Source organism: Anopheles gambiae, chromosome 3 (genome assembly GCF_943734735.2).
Source record: "Anopheles gambiae chromosome 3, idAnoGambNW_F1_1, whole genome shotgun sequence".
In the NCBI taxonomy this organism is placed as follows: Eukaryota; Metazoa; Arthropoda; class Insecta; order Diptera; family Culicidae; genus Anopheles; species Anopheles gambiae.
Genome location: NC_064602.1, coordinates 15,271,832 through 15,290,995, shown reverse-complemented (window position 1 = coordinate 15,290,995; position 19,164 = coordinate 15,271,832). Strand labels below are relative to the sequence as shown.

The 19,164-nt window shown below is 43.8% G+C and overlaps 2 protein-coding genes across 4 annotated transcripts in view; both read right to left on the bottom strand.

Annotated features, from left to right (window-relative positions):
- LOC1275549 (inositol-pentakisphosphate 2-kinase) overlaps positions 1–19,164 on the bottom strand; it is a 114,024-nt gene that overhangs the window by 91,259 nt on the left and 3,601 nt on the right. The gene's annotated exons all lie outside the window — the stretch shown is intronic.
- Positions 138–18,260, bottom strand: LOC133392908 (maternal B9.10 protein). The gene has a single exon (XM_061655464.1). The coding sequence runs from the start codon at positions 16,237–16,239 to the stop codon at positions 15,328–15,330; it is 912 nt and encodes a 303-aa protein (XP_061511448.1). The 5' UTR covers positions 16,240–18,260; the 3' UTR covers positions 138–15,327.

Genomic DNA, 19,164 nt, shown 5'->3' with positions numbered 1-19,164 from the left:
ATATACATTAAGTGTGTGTGTGTGCTGTACAACAATACGCTTTGTTTGTTATGTGGTTTTTGTGAAAGTTTATTCGCCAAAAACGGCAAATAGCAGACTGATCAAGTGTCTTTAACAAACATTTCAAAACTTCTGAATTATTTGGTATATTTTATATCAGTTTTACTTTTTTCATTGTTCTCTGCATGATTTTCCAATTTTAGCAGCAAATTCTAACTCACCAAACACAAAGATAAACATTGTTATTAACATTTCCAAAGTATCCTCAGAACAGAACGCTACACACATTACATTTCCGTATATATATAAATGCTCGATTCATTACACACACACACACACACGAGACTTTTGCTTGTGTAGTGTGGTGGTGATGAACTGAAAGTGAATAGTAGAGTGGACAAAGAGTCTGTAATCTTCTCTTGGTGTAGATTTTAAACGTAGTACTGTGTTTGTCCATTGCATTCGTTATTAGTTTCGTGTTGATTTGTACAAATTCTCGCCTTACTTGCTTACTCAGTTCTTCCTTGTTTTTTTGTTTTGTTTTGTTTTTGTTTAACAGCCGTTCGTTTTTGTTTTATAGTTTACATTTGTATGTGTTTGTTTTTTATTCTTCTCTTTTTTTTTTTTGTTTATTTTGTAGCCGACGGTAGTTTTTTTTTTCTTACCACGCGTTCTGGGGTTTTCTTTTTCTACAAAATTCAAAACAATACTGAATGTTTCTGGTCTTAGTTCATTCTACGAGATCAATTTCAAATTGGGCAAACACTAACACGCGTTCGCGCGCACACACTTCCACACAACAAAACGTGGCTTGTTGTAACACGTTTCTGGCACGCAAAATATTCGCAAAATATAAATGAAGGTTAGGATAGGTGTCATTTCTTTTAGTTGATTTAAGTTAATCTTTCCAATATAACATTACTTCAACGAAACAAAAAACAAGGTTTTGTAAAAAACAAACAAATAGAAATACATCTATATCGATAGCAAAAGACATCGTAGAGATACATGGTGGTGGGGTACTTTGGGGGACGCATTTATCAACCCCGGATAACTATATGAGTCCTTTCCGTTTGTTGCTTCTGCTGTTATTATTTGGTCATTTTTACAAACATAAATCATCCCAACGAAAACGTGAGAGAATTTTGCCGGTTGCCTCCTGCTCCTTGTTGCAAACATATTACATACTCATGTACACAAACCATTTGTCTCATCTGTGATAATGACAATGAGATGACCTGTTTATGCTGATCTGTGTGCTGATGGTGATTATCGATTGTGATTTCACATATATACGCGCGCACGTAAGCGGGCCTGTGGCTCTAGATTGGCTCCAAAATTTGCCCAGTTCAAAATTGAACTAATATACTTGCATTACAACATTCACAGTTTTTTTCATTCGATCGCCGTTCTAGCGATTTCGTGTATATTTTTCACCACCTCCTATCGGACACTTCCTCACTTTGTGAATGTATATTTATGCTAATGTTGTTGTTTGATGTTTTTTTACATTTCTATACACATAACTGTACACATAGATAACTTGGGGGAAGGAGGTGACGGGGATTTTATGTCTTCTGATAATCGAAGAATTATACTTGCAATTCGTCTGCTACATACACAATAAATTTTGCCATTTTTGTCATTTTAGTAAACAGTTTAGATCAAATTTATCGTTTGTTCGTGTTTTTTTTTACATAAAATTCTGCACCATTCAAATGTTGCTCTCGCTCTCTGCTTAAGCCCCTCAATCGTACAATTGTTGCTTCATTAATAATTTAAATAACAAACTTGCAAAAATATAACACATGCATTCTCGTATCGTGTTGTTGTGTCTCCTTGCAAACCAGCGTAAACTGCTACGAATGATTGTGTTTTTCGTTAACCGGTTAAAAGTTTAACAACAATGCGTGCGTGCAGGGAACCTCAGAGCTCGTTGATCTCAACAGTATTTAGGTTCTCCCTATTTTGCTCTCGCTTTTACTGATTTAATTTGTCAGCAAGAGCTTCAAAACTTGGTGGTTTTAACGTTCTCTTACGTTATCAGCGGTGTTGTTTTGTAATGTGCATTTGTTGCAATGCTGTTCTCCCCCCGTCGCACTGTTTCGTATTACAATCACAGTTCTTGTTGCATCGATTTTGTTAGAGTTTTGTGTTTTTCACACCTTCCTACACCACACAGGTGGTGGTTTTCAGCGGTCTCTTTTTCTCTATCCTTTTGTTAACACATTTGGAATTGGCTTTTGCATGCTCTTTTTTTCACTTCTTCGTTTGTTTTGTGAATATGTGGCGGCTTGCTCTTGTTGTTCCGATCGTTTATCACTTTCCTTATCTAACTGGTATAAAAAATATACATCTTTCTATATGAATGTTTGCACCGTTTTGTTGTTTTGTTTCTGTCTAACTCGTTTGTTTAGCTTCTTATATCTTTCTTTGTTTTTAAGGTTAGTCGTTTAGCTGTTTGTAAGGGTTCGCCGCGCCATTTGCTTTGTATCGGTGTGTTGGGTATGTGTGGGTGTTTGCGGTTGTGGTTTTCGTTTCGTTAAAAATTTGTACATTATTCGACTCGACTTTTAACGGCGGCATCATTTGGTGAGTAGCGGCTGTGGACGTGTTGAAGGTTTTCGTTATCGTTTGTGCTGCAATTCATGCATGATGTGTGCAATCGAAAGTTGTCCTTTAACGTGGAATATAAACTCACTGAAACGCCCAGACATGGGTATTTAAGCACAGATGACCGTAGCCCGGGACCATGAATGAACGGCAATCGTAGTATAGTGCCGTCCATCACTAAACGGCAAGGATAGGGCGTAAAATTTATGTCTCTGGCTGTTTATGAGGCAATGATTTCCAAGTCCATCGCCAACCGCGAGAAGGCGACAGTAGCCCACTGTTATCCTTACAGCCGCACACGACAGAGCAACAAGACACGCTCGCAAGACGCACGCTGCTGGACGACTTCAAAACCTGTTTCTGTGTCGTGCGCAACCACATATGCTCTCTGCTCTCTCCCCTCCGGGTGGGAATTGTCGGTAAAAGAAAACGCAAACACGACCACGACCAGAGGGGCCAAAAACCGGTTGCTCGAACGCATTCGCAAGCTCGCAACACCCGCGCGCACTACTCGTGTCCATCCGACTCCCGACCGCCTAGTCTTGATGCGGTGTGTGGTGGGCCGACACAAATGATCTCAACATCTTGCCCAAGACTGTCGGCGCAGCGCGCCTTAACCCCCAACGGCTTACTGCGCTCGCAAAACAAAGATGCGTGCCCGATTTGAGGGAGAGTCGAGAAAGAAAACAGGCTTTCCAAGATGCGAATGCGTACAGAAACGGAACGCTCTCCGCACACCATCAACAAAGCAGGGAGCGGTGAAGATAGAGAGCGGGGACGACGAGTTTGACGAAGCACACTCATCGCCTTACAAAAACCACAACAACAACACATCGCGATCGCGAACCGGTTGCTGCGGTGTGGTGCAAAAACCACTACGTTGTTTTTCTCCGCCTTCTTCTCCGTTTTTTTGTTTTATTCTACAAACCAAATCCACAACCTCCAGAGCCCCGCGCAAAGTGGTTTGGACGGAGAGGGCGATAAAAAAAATTGCCTATCATAAAGTTCGATCGCGTGAGATCGCCCGAGCCCGAACAACAGCCAGCTTAGGCGCAAACAAGCAATGAAAAAAAACAGGCTGCTACTGCTGGACATTCTGGTCCAACGCCGGATGGTGTTGGGCACAAGGTGGAAGCAAAAAATCAAGATATTCTCCAATCTCTTGTGGCTGCCGCTGGTCAGACACAGGAAACTTTCAAAACGGCGCCTAGACGCGCCAATCTACGCTACATAAAACAAAACGTGGGATACCACAAACAAGATCTAAATGCAAATCGTACCACCTAGGTGTATGACAGAAGGGGCTTACCCATTAGCTCTTGCAGTACAGTAGCAGTTGACAATTGGACACACACAAGATTTGCTCCAAAGCGTCATAAAACGTTCACTGTGTGTTGTGAAGATATCCAAACTGCTTGGTGGATATTTGGGAATTGAGGCTTCCAAGAGGCTCTCAGAGATCAAAACACAGACACAGATGTCTACCAAAGTAGGTCTGAGTCCGCAGTCTACAGAGAGCGGCACTAGATCTTATTTTCAGGTCGTACATTACACAAGATCCTCAAAATGATATCCAATTAGCCCTTTTGCCACGTTGAATGTATCTCTCTGTGGCCTTAAAAGCTCCCAGAAGCCTCAGAGATTTCATGTAACAACTTCGTGAGAGTTCCAATAAAGGTCCTGGACCTGTGAATAGTTTCAACTACAGATATCAGATTGTAGAGAACTCAGAATAGCAATCTGAGGGATATATTTTTCAGGATCTTTCAAAGATTCAATAACATCTTAACTTGAGTCAAAGTCTAAAGCCTGTGTCGAGTCCAAAATTGATAAGATAGATGGTAACACACTGGTAGGTCTCAATCTCCCACTAGTCTTCAAAGTCGCCACTAAAATGTTGGACCCAATCTTCGATCAGTATCTGCAAAAAATTTACTAAAAACATCCTCTACAAATCCAACTCTCACGCCATATCTCTTGCACACTACACACACTACATGTATTGCAGCCACATATCGCCACAGTCGCCACTCTTTACCACTGTAAATTCTCACCACACACAATATGGCATATTATATCGCGATAGAGTAATGTAAAACATGACCCATTCAGCGCATAGTGTTCTTCTTCACAGCCCCCGCAACACTACACACTACCTATAATTTGTACGTTGGTTTTGTAGTCTTATTGATTTCTGTATTGTTCTGTTTGTTGCTTTTTCTTACATAAAGTATTCTCGACAGGTTAGTGTTTAAAAACGCACGCAAGAACCACTCACACGCGGCAAAAGCAAAGCGCAGCAAAGATTAACGAAACCGAGAGAACGCAATCGGCACAAACTCACTCGAGATAGAGCTGGGTATTGAAGAAGCACGGCGTTAGGCTATACCGTCTTCGTCTTGTGCAATAAGCGTATTGAAAACAGAAACCTACTTCACAGTTCTATATTCAATTTTTTGAAACAATTGTTTGCAAAAAGTATTATCGATTGAGGCAAGTGATTTTTAACGATTCGTTTGGTTCGCCAATCATATGGAGATCAGTGATGGATCTGAGATGGAGCCAATTCAGTTTCTCTGCACCCGTTGCAGCCTTTCTGTTGCTGCTGTGTGGTCGTCAATTTGCTCTGAAGCGATTTTGTTCGCCGAACAAACAAGGAACTATTTTCTTATTTTCGAAATTGCCGATCTTATTTACCTAGCTCAAAAAGGAATGAGAACAAGGCTGCAATCACAGAGAAACGTCTTAAACTACTCCTCCAAAACCTCCAGCGGACGTGTTTTGCTCAACATGCAACAGCCTTTGTTTTGTAAAGTTTTTGTTTTGCTTAAAAACTTTTATTTGAACGTGTTTCGTTTATCGTTCGATTTTCTCATTGGCACCAAGGGATGTTAAGGGATGAGTGGTAATGATTTTTGTGTATTTGTGTGGCCTTTTAAATACTATCAATTGTGTTACCACATCATCATGATCATCAACACCAAACTGATGGTGAAGTTTTGCGAGTTCGTACGATACTGGCCCTCCTCCTCCTCCTGGCACAGCAAATGCAACACACAGATTATTGCACAGTGCTCTCAAACTTCAGGTTGTCTTCACCCACTGCTGCTACCCTCTATACCCGCGCGCAACGCATATGATTTCTAGAGTGAGATTTTCTGCTGTCGTAATTAATATCTATGAATGTGATAGTACCTCTTTTTATACACACCTTACACTAAAAGAGCCATATCCATAATCGTTTGCCTAATGTTGTCTTCTCTCTTCGCTCTTTTCTTTGTTTTTGCAGCCGAAAAACTTCCGTGCTATAGACTGTTAATTTAATCGTTTAAAAGGACATAACCGTCAGTTAAAATCGTTTCAACATCTTGTTGGTTTTGTTTCTGTCATTAGATCACAATTGAGATTGGAGAGACGACGACACCACGACACCCGCGCGTTCGATCGTTCCCGTTTTCGTTTCGTAACAAAATCATAAGCACATTTCACGCTATCACCCTGTAGCAATCTGCAGCTTTCCGCAGTCCAGCCTGCAAACAGAATGAGGACTCTTGTTTTTTTTCAAGTTTGTTTTGTTGTTTGCTTTCCATTGACTTGTTCTGTGGCTTATTACTTGCTTTATCGTGTTTGTTTATATTTAGTTTGTGGTTTTGCCTGGTGGAGAAGAATTGTTGTGGTTTTCTTTGTTTTTGACTGTTTTGTTTGTGTTTTCTCGAGTTTTGTGTCTTTTTCGCTCGTCTGCATGTGTATGGATTACTTCAAACGAATTTGAAACTTTGTTTTGTGGTTGCGTGATTTTGGTGATTTGATTTTCCTGTTATTATCTGTTCCGCTTTGTTTGTGTATCTCTTTTGGGTTTGTTTTCTTACAACAACAAAAAAAAGCAAATAACTTATGGGCTTAGTTGTGTGCGTGCTTAAAAGCGACTCTCGGGGGTTTGTCTCGTTTTGTTAATATTTTCCCTTTTTCTTCTACATAATCCATAGTGTGTTCCAGCCATTTGTTAAAAAGCCTCTCTCTCTCTATCTCTTGTTCTCTCGCCTTCTCATTTGTACCTGGTTGGTTTTATATAAAAATATTTATTATCACATTCAAATATATTTCATTAAGCGCTCCATTGATCATATCCCTTGCGTGTGTGTATGTGTGTTTTGTGAAGGAAGCGACAGTATCACACTTAGTCGCACCTTAGACCAACAACAAAAATGAAGAATAAACAATATATCCCTGTGTTTGTTTTCGATTGTATTACCATTCTTATTTTTCTTTTAGATTGTTTTCTTTTCCTTCTTTTTTCCTACAAAGAGTTGCGTTTACTCTAACTTGACCAGCTTGGTTCCTAGTTTGTTTGATTTGCATTATTAAATCACAACAACTGTTCGATCAGGTGCCTAAATTACCACTCTTCGCTAACTTGTTTCTCCTTTTTGTAAGTCCATAATAATTTAATAATCGCCTTTTGGGGAAGAGAGGAAATGTCTTTTTCTTTTATTATTAAACAACCCAATCTAGCTTTCTAATCGTTGCTTATTCTTCATGCACATAGTTAAGAAGTTGAGAACATTGTAGGAAGCAATTATCTTGAAAAATTCAAATTCGGCGGTATTAGAAAATAAAATTCATAGCGTTACATGAACGTATACGTTTATTGCATTCGTTGTGCATTGAAATGGCTTTTCACCACAGGTGTAACAATCGTACCTCCCCCACCACCAGCACATACGCAATTCCAGTTATAACAAGACTAGAAACAATCCAAGACATTGGCTAAAAAGCAATAGCGACGGACACGAGGAAGAAGTACAGAGCTTCTTCATTCTGTCTCGAAATCACAGATCGTTAAAAAGTTATTGAATCTTGCTTCATTTTTTGCCCTGCCGCACTAACTAGGACTAAGGATGTAGTGGGAGGGTTTTTTTGACTCGACTTCGGTGGCGACTGCACACACGAGCCCCAAAACTGGTCGCACATATATATTGCAAATGAGTAAAGCATACATTTAGAGGTTACTATCCGTGTGCAGGGCCGCGGCAGTAAGATCACAGGAAGATACATTCAAGGCAATCCCTTGGACGTCGATCATGGAGGTGGAATTTTCTATCGCAGTGCCGGCGGTGTGGTGGTAGTTTGATGTAAAAAGCACACAAAAAAGACGAAGTATAATAGATGCTTCAAAAAACTGATGAAACAATTATCAGTTTTTGAGGCTTTAGATAAACATTTATTGCAACTTTAACACTTGCTTCCCCCTTTCAAAAAGGAAATCATTGACATAGACCGCCTCTTTCCCTAATCACCCCCTTTCCCAACAAGCTGGGAAAACAACAGACTTCTGTTTTACATCGGTAGTGTAGTGTTATATGTACAAAAATGTAAAAAATAATGCTACAAATATACACACCCACAATAGCAAACCCACATACGCATGGTGAAGGCAAGCGTAGGGCGAGAGCTTACCAAAACGTTCACGATACTAACGGCAGAATTTGTAAATCCTTGGAGGACACCATTGAGCAGCCATCCCTCTCTCTGCTTGTCGTCTTTGTTCGTGTCTTTAGGATTATCTGTTTTTCTTGCTTTACACGATGATGGCAGTCACTAAATTAGAGAAACGTTTCTTGTACTACGTTGTTGTTGTTGTTGTTGTTGTTTGTTGTATTCCTCCTTTGAGGAGAGAAGAGTTACACCCCCTCTCATCCGTACTACCACTATCCAAAGCAAATAACAATAAGATGCCTCTTTCGAACGCTTTGCGCGAGGATGTTCAGCATTTACTACTTACAGCATTCACGGCAATTCTTCGTTGGAAATTTTGCAAAAAAAAACCAATTGCATACAAAAAATGGGAAGATTTTTGAAATAAAAAAGGCTGTGTTAAGACAAAAAAACGTTTGTGGCCACACTGGATTCCAAATCTTAATACATGGGATCCAAAGTAAGGAGTGTGATGCACAAAGAATGTCCAATTTGTTGAAAACCACATACATGTGTGGTTGGAAAATTTGATGTCCCTTAATTCCCCCCCCCAACTCCAACGAATCAAAAGCTCCGATAGCTTTGAATAAAAAAATAAAATAAACAAAAACCCCTTCACCGCCTTTCCCCGCGAGGGCCTGGGGGCAGCACATAGCGGCCAGCCATTTTGAAGAACATCATGATGCGTTCATGTTGTTTGTTGCCATGCATACGGGGGGGCAAACCCAGCCAGCATAGATGGGATGCGAGTGTGTGTGCGTGTGCTGGCTACGCGGCTGTGCGTTCAGTCACGTAGCACACTCTCACATAGCTACTAGCGCACACACATACACACGAGCATAGACTCGAAATCAAACAAAAAAACGGCTTTTTATGCATGCGATGCCGAGGAAGAGTCGGCAGCAGCATCTAATCTTCATCATTATCATCATCTAGCAGCAGCATACACACGCTTCTCGCACCCCTAACGACAGTACAGTGGGTGTGTGTGTGTGTGGCTCTGTGTGTGCTCTATTTAATCAGCAACAACGGTATCATGGCAAGCGATGACAGCAAAGCGAAACCAAAAAAAAAAAAGAATCATAGGGCCTAGATCAATCTAGACACCCTTGTTGTAGCCTGTCTACGTAGTCTACATACAAACACACAGGCAGTCGCAAAAAGAGGGGTGCCTTTTTTTGGCAAATTTTCAACCCTCTCAACCACAAGCGATTGCAGTGTACGTGTGTGTGTGTATGTACGCGCTTTTATTGCGTCGTTGGGCGCACACACCCGCGCGAGGAGGACTCTGTATGCACACAGTCGCCCTTCGTTTTTCTGTAGAGAGGGGGGGAGGGGGGTGGGGAGAGAGTGGAAAACCTTGTTCGCCACTGGAAACAGCACACAGGCCGCCCCCTGCACCACCAATGCCACCACCCAACCAACACACGGTCTCGCGAGCAAGGAGGGAGGCCACCACGATTTCCAAGCCCTTTGTCTTTTGCTGGGCTATTTTTAAAACGGCCCTCTGTGTCTGTGTGTAGTGTGTTGTGCTTTGGAGAAGCCTACGTGACTCACTCAATGCAATGGGTGTGTGTGTGCAGGTGCGTGTTTGTTGGTGGCGCAGGAGGAATTGGTGTGGGAAATGTGCTCGGGTGTTGTGCTGATGGCACACGTTGCACACACAAACGCATCATCTGCCTATTGTTGGAAAATGGGAAAAATGCAACCCTACACACACACACACATGCAGATGCACAGCAAAATGCGAGAAAATGCGCTGTGTGAAAATTCCATACAAAGGAGGCACACACCGATGCTACCACACTTTCGACTGTGCTTGTGGCTTAACTGGAAGGAAAAAGCTGCGGCGTTACACATTTTTTTCTCTCCTCGAAAAACCTCCACCAAAACTGAACCAGTTTCCCTTCATTTCTTCTGGGTCCAATGTGTCAATTAGACTAAAATTGCCTCGTGATATGTATCTCGCTCACTCTCTTCTGATGTAACTTCAGTTTAACATCATCCCAGAGTTATCGCTTTTGAATTCAATCAAAATATATTTGAATACCAAGATATTGTCTTCTCAAAAAGGCTCCAATTCGTGATCATGATAGGCAAGAAATGATTACCGAATGATTCTCGATGATCGCATTACTACTTCTCGACCGAAGTTGCTGACTAGCTAAGATGACTGGAAAGATTTGATTTGATTGCAACCTTCGGAGCGGTTTCAACGATCATTAACGCTAGGCTCTTTCGTCCTAAAGCGTTTTCATATTTTCCGAACATTGTATTTTTATATTCATTCCTAGGTTCTTCGTGATTAAAAGTATTTCCTAACAATTTTGAACCATTGCTGAAAGTGACATTGAAGCAAAAGTAAATGATAGTACAACATAACCAATTCAGTGTACTAAATACGTCAAAATGATCCTCATATGCAAGTTAACTTATTTAAAAAGGTCTAATCAAGTATTTGAAACTGAATGTTCTCACAAATGAATCTTCTGAAGGACGACCTCTAAAGCCAATCAAATTTAGAATTATGCTCCATGACAATTGACAAGCCTTGAGCATTATTGAACTTTTGGAAGAATCTCAAAATACTATGGAAGCTTCTTCCTATACGAAGGTAGGACACATTAAGGAAAGGAAAACGAACACAAAAACACAACCCCCATTTTTACCATTAGTTCCACGTGTAGCAAATTTGCCTTTTCCCGTCGCATGCATATTTCCTCCAATAAATCCCGCTTCCAAAATTAAGATTAATATGGTTTCGTTTTAACTATTTTTTTTTTTCTTTAATAAACAAGCCCCATTTCTTCCTGCTTCTTCCCTGTCCCTTGCACCACACCAAGAGGACAGCACGTGCGGACAACGCTGAGGCGGATAAAGATGGCCACTGAAGCCAGCAGTATTGTGTGGGCCCTGCTGGAAGAGTCGATCGAGGCGGAGGAGAAGAAAAACGAAAACGGAACGAAAAAAAAAGAGGCGAAAAATCAAGAAAGCGAATGGGGGTGCGCGTACGGCCCCGCGGCTTGTAGTGATGATGATCGAACCTGACACGATGGAGAGAAAAAAAACATAAAACGGATAAAGTGGAAAGAAAACAAACAAAAAAGAAGCCTGAGTTTTTTTTAAGTTTTTTTAATGCAAGTGTAGATGTTATTTTCTTTTCTTCTTTGATTCGAAAATTGTTACAGCAAAATAATTATAAGCAAATATATATATATATATAAAGTAGTGTTCCTTTTTTTCATCGTATGTATACATATATAGTTTTTTTTATAAACAATCGATTCCTTCTCCTCCTTTGCTCCCTTCTGCTTCTTCTTCGCGCTGCCCTTCGCTTCTTACACCCTAATATGTAGTTCGTCGCCATTTTTCCCTCAATTCCACCCCAGCGCTGCTGCTGCTGGTGGTGGCTGTTGAATGCGCGCCTTATCACCCCCCCTTCTCTACCCTGCTCTTTCTCCTTCCCGACCCCATAGAAACTCCCACCCTCCCTACCTTCTTTTCACACCCCCCACACACAAACACACACTCTTATACTCAAATCGGTTCCCACGAAAATGGGGAAACTCTTTCACAGATAAGGGGACAACAGTAGCAGGCGGTCGGGTCGGGTCGGGTGGGTCTTTCGTGTCGTGTGGGTGGACAATTAGAAGAGGGTGGAAGAAATGGGACCTTACACTTTAAAAAAAGGAAAAAAAGAACTAAGGAAAACACAAACGTTTAATCTAAACTAATCGTCCCTCTCCTGCTCACTTTCCCGCCCTGGATTCACTCGCTTCTCGCACAGCTTACTCGCTATCAAGGGGGAAAAAATCATCATTCGTCTCTCCATCATCTCTCTCTCTCTCTATCACATCTATCACTCTTCGATCTCCGCCGCCCACTTGGCTTCTCCTTTTGGCCGTTCGTTGAAAGCGTTTTTCTCCTTTTTTGTTGTTGTTGTATAAAATCGGGAATGCCGCCCATAATGCGATTCCTTCCGAGGCGTTTTTGTACTACAGTTTATCATTCTTTTCCGCGGCAGTGGAATTAAAGGACTCTCTCTCTCTCTCTCTCTCTCGTACCGCCCAAAAATAATGACACGCAAATCAGCAAATCGCCAGTTTTTGAGCGATTTACAACATGATTTTTGTTTCCCATTTTCAAGATGTTGCGAAAGAAGAAACAAGACGTCCTCGTCCTCCTCGCAAGCCAACACAAACAAAAAAGACTCGACAAACACTGTCTCGCATCGACCGAAAATCACACTAACAAACGGAAAAAAAACATCTTCCACGTACCGACAAAAGGAGAGGGGTTTAGCGGGCGGTTCGGGAAATGCAAAACCCGGATAGGATATATTAAAAGTGTAATACACAAAAGAACAGAAATCTGGCATCAGTTGTTTTGTTTTTTGTTTCGTTTGTTTGTTTTTTATACACAAAAATTGCAAATCACTATTACACACACGCTCTCTTACTAAAGTAATTATTTTGGACTGGTTGGTGAGTTTAGGTGTTTGTTTTTCCGGGCGAATGGAGGGCCTCCTTCTGTGGCTCCCTTCCTTCCTCCCTCTATCTCCCTCTATCTCTACTGCATCACTACGGCACGACACAACTCCGTGTAGCATATGTCGCCCCACGCGCATGCGAAGTTACTTTAGCTTCTTTTCTTTAATTTAAACAATCTTTTAAAAACTCATACAAACACATATCGCGCGCGAAAAAAAAGGAGTAAAGTATATCAAAAAAAAAAGTAGTATCGTTTAACGGGGTGGTTTTGTTGTTGTTTCTGCCTGCTGTGTTTGCTCTTCTTTACAAACTATATTTTATACTTTTGCCGGGTTAGGGCGAGAGTTGGTCTTCACATTCCTCTTCCTTTCTCTCCTTCTCTCTCTCTCTCTCTCTCTCGTACACATACACATACACCATATGACTTTTGCCTTATACTTTTCAAACGCTCTTACAAATGTAGCTTTCATGCAGTCACGAGCGAATCACACACGCATCATCATCCTCATCATCATCATAATATTGGGAGGGGGATTTTACATTTTTACGTTTCGTTTCTTGTTGTTTTGTTGCAGTTTTTTTGTAGTTGTTGTTTTCTTTTTTCTTCTTTTTTTCTTTCGTTTTCGCTCACTTGTGTTTTCTTTTGCTTGTACTCTTCTCCTGTTCCTGCTCTTACTCAAACGCTTTTCTTCTCTTTACCAATTCATATTTTCAATTTTTCATTTTTTTGTCGCACGCGCACACACTTTTACAAATACACACACCACACCAAGAGTGATGTTTCTTCTTTGTGTGTGTGTATATGTTTCTTCATCTTCTTCTTGTTCTGTTATATTGATGACTCGATTTTCTGCACATCTTTCTCTTCCGCTGCCTACTGGTATATTATTCAAGACGGTTTATCTTTCGCACACGCATATGTGTGTGTGTGAGTGAGTGTGTGTGTGCATATTTGTTTTGAAATTAATATTGATCACAATTGAAATGCGTCGCACAACACACCACCTCCTTCTTCCTCGCTTTCTCACACACACACACACGCTCTCTCGCTTCTTCTTCTTCCTCTTCTTATATCCTATTGCTCTCCACACCACTTCAATGCTCTCTCCTTCAACCCCCGCGCAGCAGCAGATGATTGTGATGGATGCGGCGGGGTGGTGTGTAGGGAGGGTGGTAGTGTGACGGGGTCATGTAGTACAGGGGGGGTAGGAGGGGGGGTGTTTTCTTTTTTGGAGAATAACAACATTAAAAAAAAAACAAGGAGGTTAATCACACGCGGCGGGCATCAAAGTAAACGATGTCGAGCGCGCGGCGCTAGTTGCTGAAGATCATCCGTTTCGCTCCCTCTCTCTCTCTCTCTCGCTCTTGCTCCTTCTTCACTCGTCGTCATTTGCACACACACACACAGCTTCCTTCTCTCACAGTGTGTGTGAGTGTGCGTGCGTGCTCGTGCGCCTTCCTCTTCTGGATCACTCGAAGATCTATTGTTCCCAAAACAATGGGTGTATTTTGCACTGTTCGGTTGTACGTCGTCTGTGCGTGTACGTGGTGTGGCGGTGCGGGTTGCTTTGTGTGTCGCTTTCTCTCTATCTCTCTCTACCACTACTACTACTACAACTATTCGATAAGGTACCCGCGCGTTCACTCATCACACAAAACATGTCGCCTTATTTAAAAAACAATTATATATCATGTAGGAACTCTCTCTCTATCTCTCTCCATCTCTCTTCGCTGCTTCCGCTCGTTCATTCCGGATCTTTTCCCTTCTAGCTCTTATCACACGCACGTTACACAGCAGCCCCATTCCAGGATTTTTTACATACACACACCCACACACACACACGGACGCATACGCAACATGCGCTCACACACTACAATACAGACACTTGTTTGATGATGGCAATTTGGGGGAAAACAGACTTCAACGCCTGCTTCAATGTGGGGTGGTGTTGTCGTCGACTGCTGGAGGTTTTGCGCGTGTGTGTGTGTGTGCGCGTTTGGGGCGCTCGTGTGTGTGTGTGTGTGCATCAATGTGACTGCATTCACAATTTTCTTCCGTGTACACACACAAACAGAAAGCAACGCACAATGGATATTCTCTTTGTACACACACACAGGACACACAGACGCACTTTCTTCTTCTTCCTCTTCTTTTGTTTGCTTGCATTTGTACACACAGGTGGGGGTGGTATTATGTAGAGATTGGTGGTGGTTACACTACTTTTGGATCCTGTTGTTCTTCTGCTGCCGCCCCCCTTGTTTGACTCTTCTTGCCTCTCTCTCTCACTCACACAACACGATCGACGCGCACGCAACGCAACAGAAGGACACACACGTACGCACAACAAAATACGCACCACCAAAGAATGCGAGAAGAAAAACGGGCAGGATCACACACACATTCATACACACATACAACCACACGTCTTCTAAGGACAGCTTCGGGGTGGTGCTCTCCGATTTTCTTCTTATTCAGCTTTGCCAGCATTATTAAGCTTCCATATTTTCTTTTTTCCCTCTCTCACCCTCTCTCTCTATCGCAAAATCAATTTACAACTTGATCCACTTTCGGCCCAACGCCATATTACAACAGGGCATACACACACACTGTTGATCGATCACATTCCGCCGCGCCCTTCTCCACTGCTGCTGCTGCTGCGTCGGGTCCGAGGGAGAGAGCGCCACGCTTCGGTGTGAGAAAGCGCGAAAGATACGCGCGCCCCGCAGCTCTCCTGCTCCTCCTTTCAGCTTAACATTGGGTGCGCACCTTGTTGTTGACGAACTGGTTGTCCCAGGGGAAGTACTGCTGGGGCTGGGATGGGTAAAAGTTGTTGCCACCGTGCTGCTGCTGCTGCTGGTGCGGTCCATGGGGATGCTGCTGCTGCTGGTATCTGGCGAGATTTTGCTGGTGGTTGAGGAAACCGCCGGCAGCAGCACCGTACGGTGGGCTCAGCGGTGGGCTGGTCTGTCCGCTGGACGACGAGCTCATGCTGTTGCTGTGGCGCTGCTTCGCGTAATGATGCTGCTGATGGTGGTTGTTGTTCGATTGGTTGTTGTTGTGATTGTACTTGTTGTGGTGCTGGTGCTGGTGCTGCTGGTGCGACTTGGTGCTGACGCTGTGCTGCTCCAGGTGGTAGTCGACCATCATGGCACCGCCGCCGCCGCCGCTACCGTTGCCGCTGTCCACCGACGACACGGACAGGTCGAGCCGGCCGACCCGCTCCATGATGAACTCGTCGCACGCCATCCCGCTACTGCTGCCGGTCGAGTCCAGGTCGGACGAGGGGCTGGCCCGGCTCTGGGCCGTATCGTACAGCACGCAGATCGTCCCGTTCTCCCCGATCCGGTACGACACCTCGTCCGGATCGATCCAGATCGTCAGCTCCAGCGGGAGCAGCTTCCGCAGCACGACCGTGTTCAGGCCCACCGCGTGGCCCGCCTTCTCGATGATCGGATCCATCTTGCCGTTGATCCGCAGACAGCGGAAGCCGGAACCCTTGGTCGGCACGTCCGGGTACCAGTGGCACTGGAAATGGCGCGTCAGTATCTGTTCCAGCGAGCCCTTGAAGTGCTGCAGCTGGCTCTCCGACAGCTGGTTCGCCTTCCGAACCCGCAGCAGGTTCATCAGAAAGTCGGCGGCCGAATTCACCTCTATCCTCATGTTCGCACGGTGGTGGTGGTTGGTGGGTGGTGGTGGTGGTGGTGGTGGGATGTCACTGTGTGGATGTTGCTAACGGTACGGCGGTTCGCTCCGCAATGTCCTTCAACTGCTGGCGAGTGGTTGCTGCGTTCGTTAACACCTTGTGCGCGTACGGACACGGTGCTGATGCGTACATTCAGAGCTGTGAGCCCGGGCAACAACGAAACGGGTAGGGGGGGTGGTGGCGTTGATTGGGGTGCGCTATTGTGTACGCACACCAACGTCGGACGCGATAGAGCACAATCGACCCTGGTGGTCTGGGGGGTCTCTCTAACGTGGCACACAACTCGGGCACAACTGTACTAATCCTTGAAGCATACACACACACTTGACGGACACGGGATGTTTTCGTGTGCACGCACACGTCTCGTCTGGTCGTCTGCTGCTTCCAAAAAGCTGCGTTTGTGTAGCTCAAGCCCAGGGCTGAACAAGGGCAGCGTGTAGCTGTGTTGGTTACGCCTTTCAGGTATTAGCTGTGTGTGTGGATGTGTGTTTGGGGGATTACAGCGCTTCCTGCTTCGTCAAACACACGTACGCAGCACACACACACACGCACACAAACGCACAACGGGGGTAAATGCTTTCGTCACTAGCTATAACGCACACTCCGGTTCTGTCCGTGTTGGTTACGCAGCACCCAGGGCAGGCACGCACGCACACAGCTGCAGGCCCGTATCGAAAAGCGCTTGGCAAAGATGGTCGTCGTCGCTCGACGTACAACGCACACACACACGGACGCACGCAACTTTTGCACTTTTACGGCGAAAAAGCAATCGAAATGGATTATAACACAAACGCACACAGACTCATTTACGCGCACGTACGTACGCACTTCGATTGTGTACACACGTTTACACAGGGAAATATAAAAGCTGCTGCTGCTGCTGCTGAAGCTGCTCGTTTCTCTGCTTTAATGATGATGATGTTGCAAAAACGAAACGCGCACACACACATACACGCACGACCGATACACACACAGGTACGGCGAAAAAATAGAAGGGCAAATTTCGCTGTTGCGTACTGTTGTACGTGAGATCCAGGTAGGTATTGGTGCGCTTCGCCACTCTCTCTATTGGTTGATTTGCTAACCACACACACACACGTACACACATACACGGCGGCAGCTGCGCCTGCTTTGTAACACGTTTTTGCCTGCCTTGATGACGCGCGCGCGGGCTGGAAGGTGGGGGGGCGAGCGAGTGTTGGCAACACGCAGGAACAAGAAAAAAAAATCACAAGGTTTCTTTTTTGCTTTGCTTCCTGCTGCAACTTTTCGTCGGTTGCTTTGTTAGACACGATTGAACGGGATTTGCTGGCAAGCTGCTGCTGCTACTGCTGCTGCTGGATGTATCGATCACATACAGTCAAGAGTGACAACGTCACGGCGTAGAAAAATAACGTCGTAACAAACACACACAGATAAACGCACGCACGCACGATTTCCGCTTTTTCTTTTCCGCTCGCGCTGGCTCGCTCTCTCTTTGGCGAAGAAAAACCCCTCACCTCGTTTTGGCACACACCGTCCTCGTGTGGTAACCTCGATTGTACAGAGGCCAAAACGGCAGAAGAAGAAGACTGTGGAATGGGCACAATTTCTTCTTCCGTTCACTCCGAGGGGGGGCAGCTGATGATGACGATGTTGGTTTGGGCCTGGGTAGTGGTTGGGAGCAAGTTATGTGTGCGTGTGTTTAGTTGGATAAGAGCACGTTCAACTTTCGAATCACGGGGCTTTCTTGCTGTTTGCTTCTTCCTCCTCCTTTTCTCTTCACACTCGCTTGCTTGCAGATGGTAGTAACGCTTCTCTATTCCTCTTCTCGCTCTCTCTCTCTCTCTGGCACTCCTGCCTTTCACCACTCTTGGCTCTTCTTGCACGACACGTTACCCAAACTGCTCACTCCGTCCTGGCCGATCTCGATTCCACGGAGGTTCAACTTCGAATGCGACGGTCGATGGCAAACGCGCAGCAAGATGGCCCCCAGCCGCATTTGACAGCTGTCGCTTAGGCTGAGGCGGCGCTCTGGCAAACGTCGAGCATGACACACACACGGAGGAGCGTGTTCGATGTGCCCGTGGACGTTTGTTGTAGCAACACAGGCGCTTCTACACATGGCGTAATTTAAGCTGAGAAAATAACTGAAAGCCTTTTTTTGACCGCGGTTGATAGCATTTTCAAACGTGAATTCGTAGATAATTTCTAAACGCGGTTAGAATCATATGCCAAAATTGATAAAGTTGCTACATCCGAAGACTTACGCAAAAATACAAGAAAAAAAGCCGTATTGGCTCTAAACATAAAATAAAACATTAATCCATCTCCGGACAATAGACATGCAACTGTATTTAAAAAAGGGTTTGAAATTCACTGTGACAAATTACAGTTCCATCGGATGTATGATTTCGTAAAACGACGGAATCAAAATTGTTTAATTAATTCGGATCTTCGCATCCGATTTTATCTTTCAAAATAATTGTGTAGGTTTAATAGGAACAATCTTCAATTTATGTTGTATTAACGTTAAACTATATAATCCCAATAATCCCATTATCAATCGAAATATTGACTTGACAGCACGCCCGATGTATGCGCATCGGATGAGGCACTGCCACGGGCCTAACTTAAAAGTAGAGCAATCAAAAGTTCTCTAGCAGACACCATTTAGAAAATCTTCATATAGGAGAGTTTTACCGTTAGACATCATGATAAAAAACATAACTGAAATCATAAAAAAATATTTATTTGAAATTGTTAGATTTTTACAGGTGCATACATAACAGCAGAAATATAGGGGTTTTTAGAGGTTCTCGATAACGCGTGCTCGATAATCCACACCTCGAAAACCCATACTTTTGATAACCAATTTCATGAGATGAAACAGTGTTCAGTAA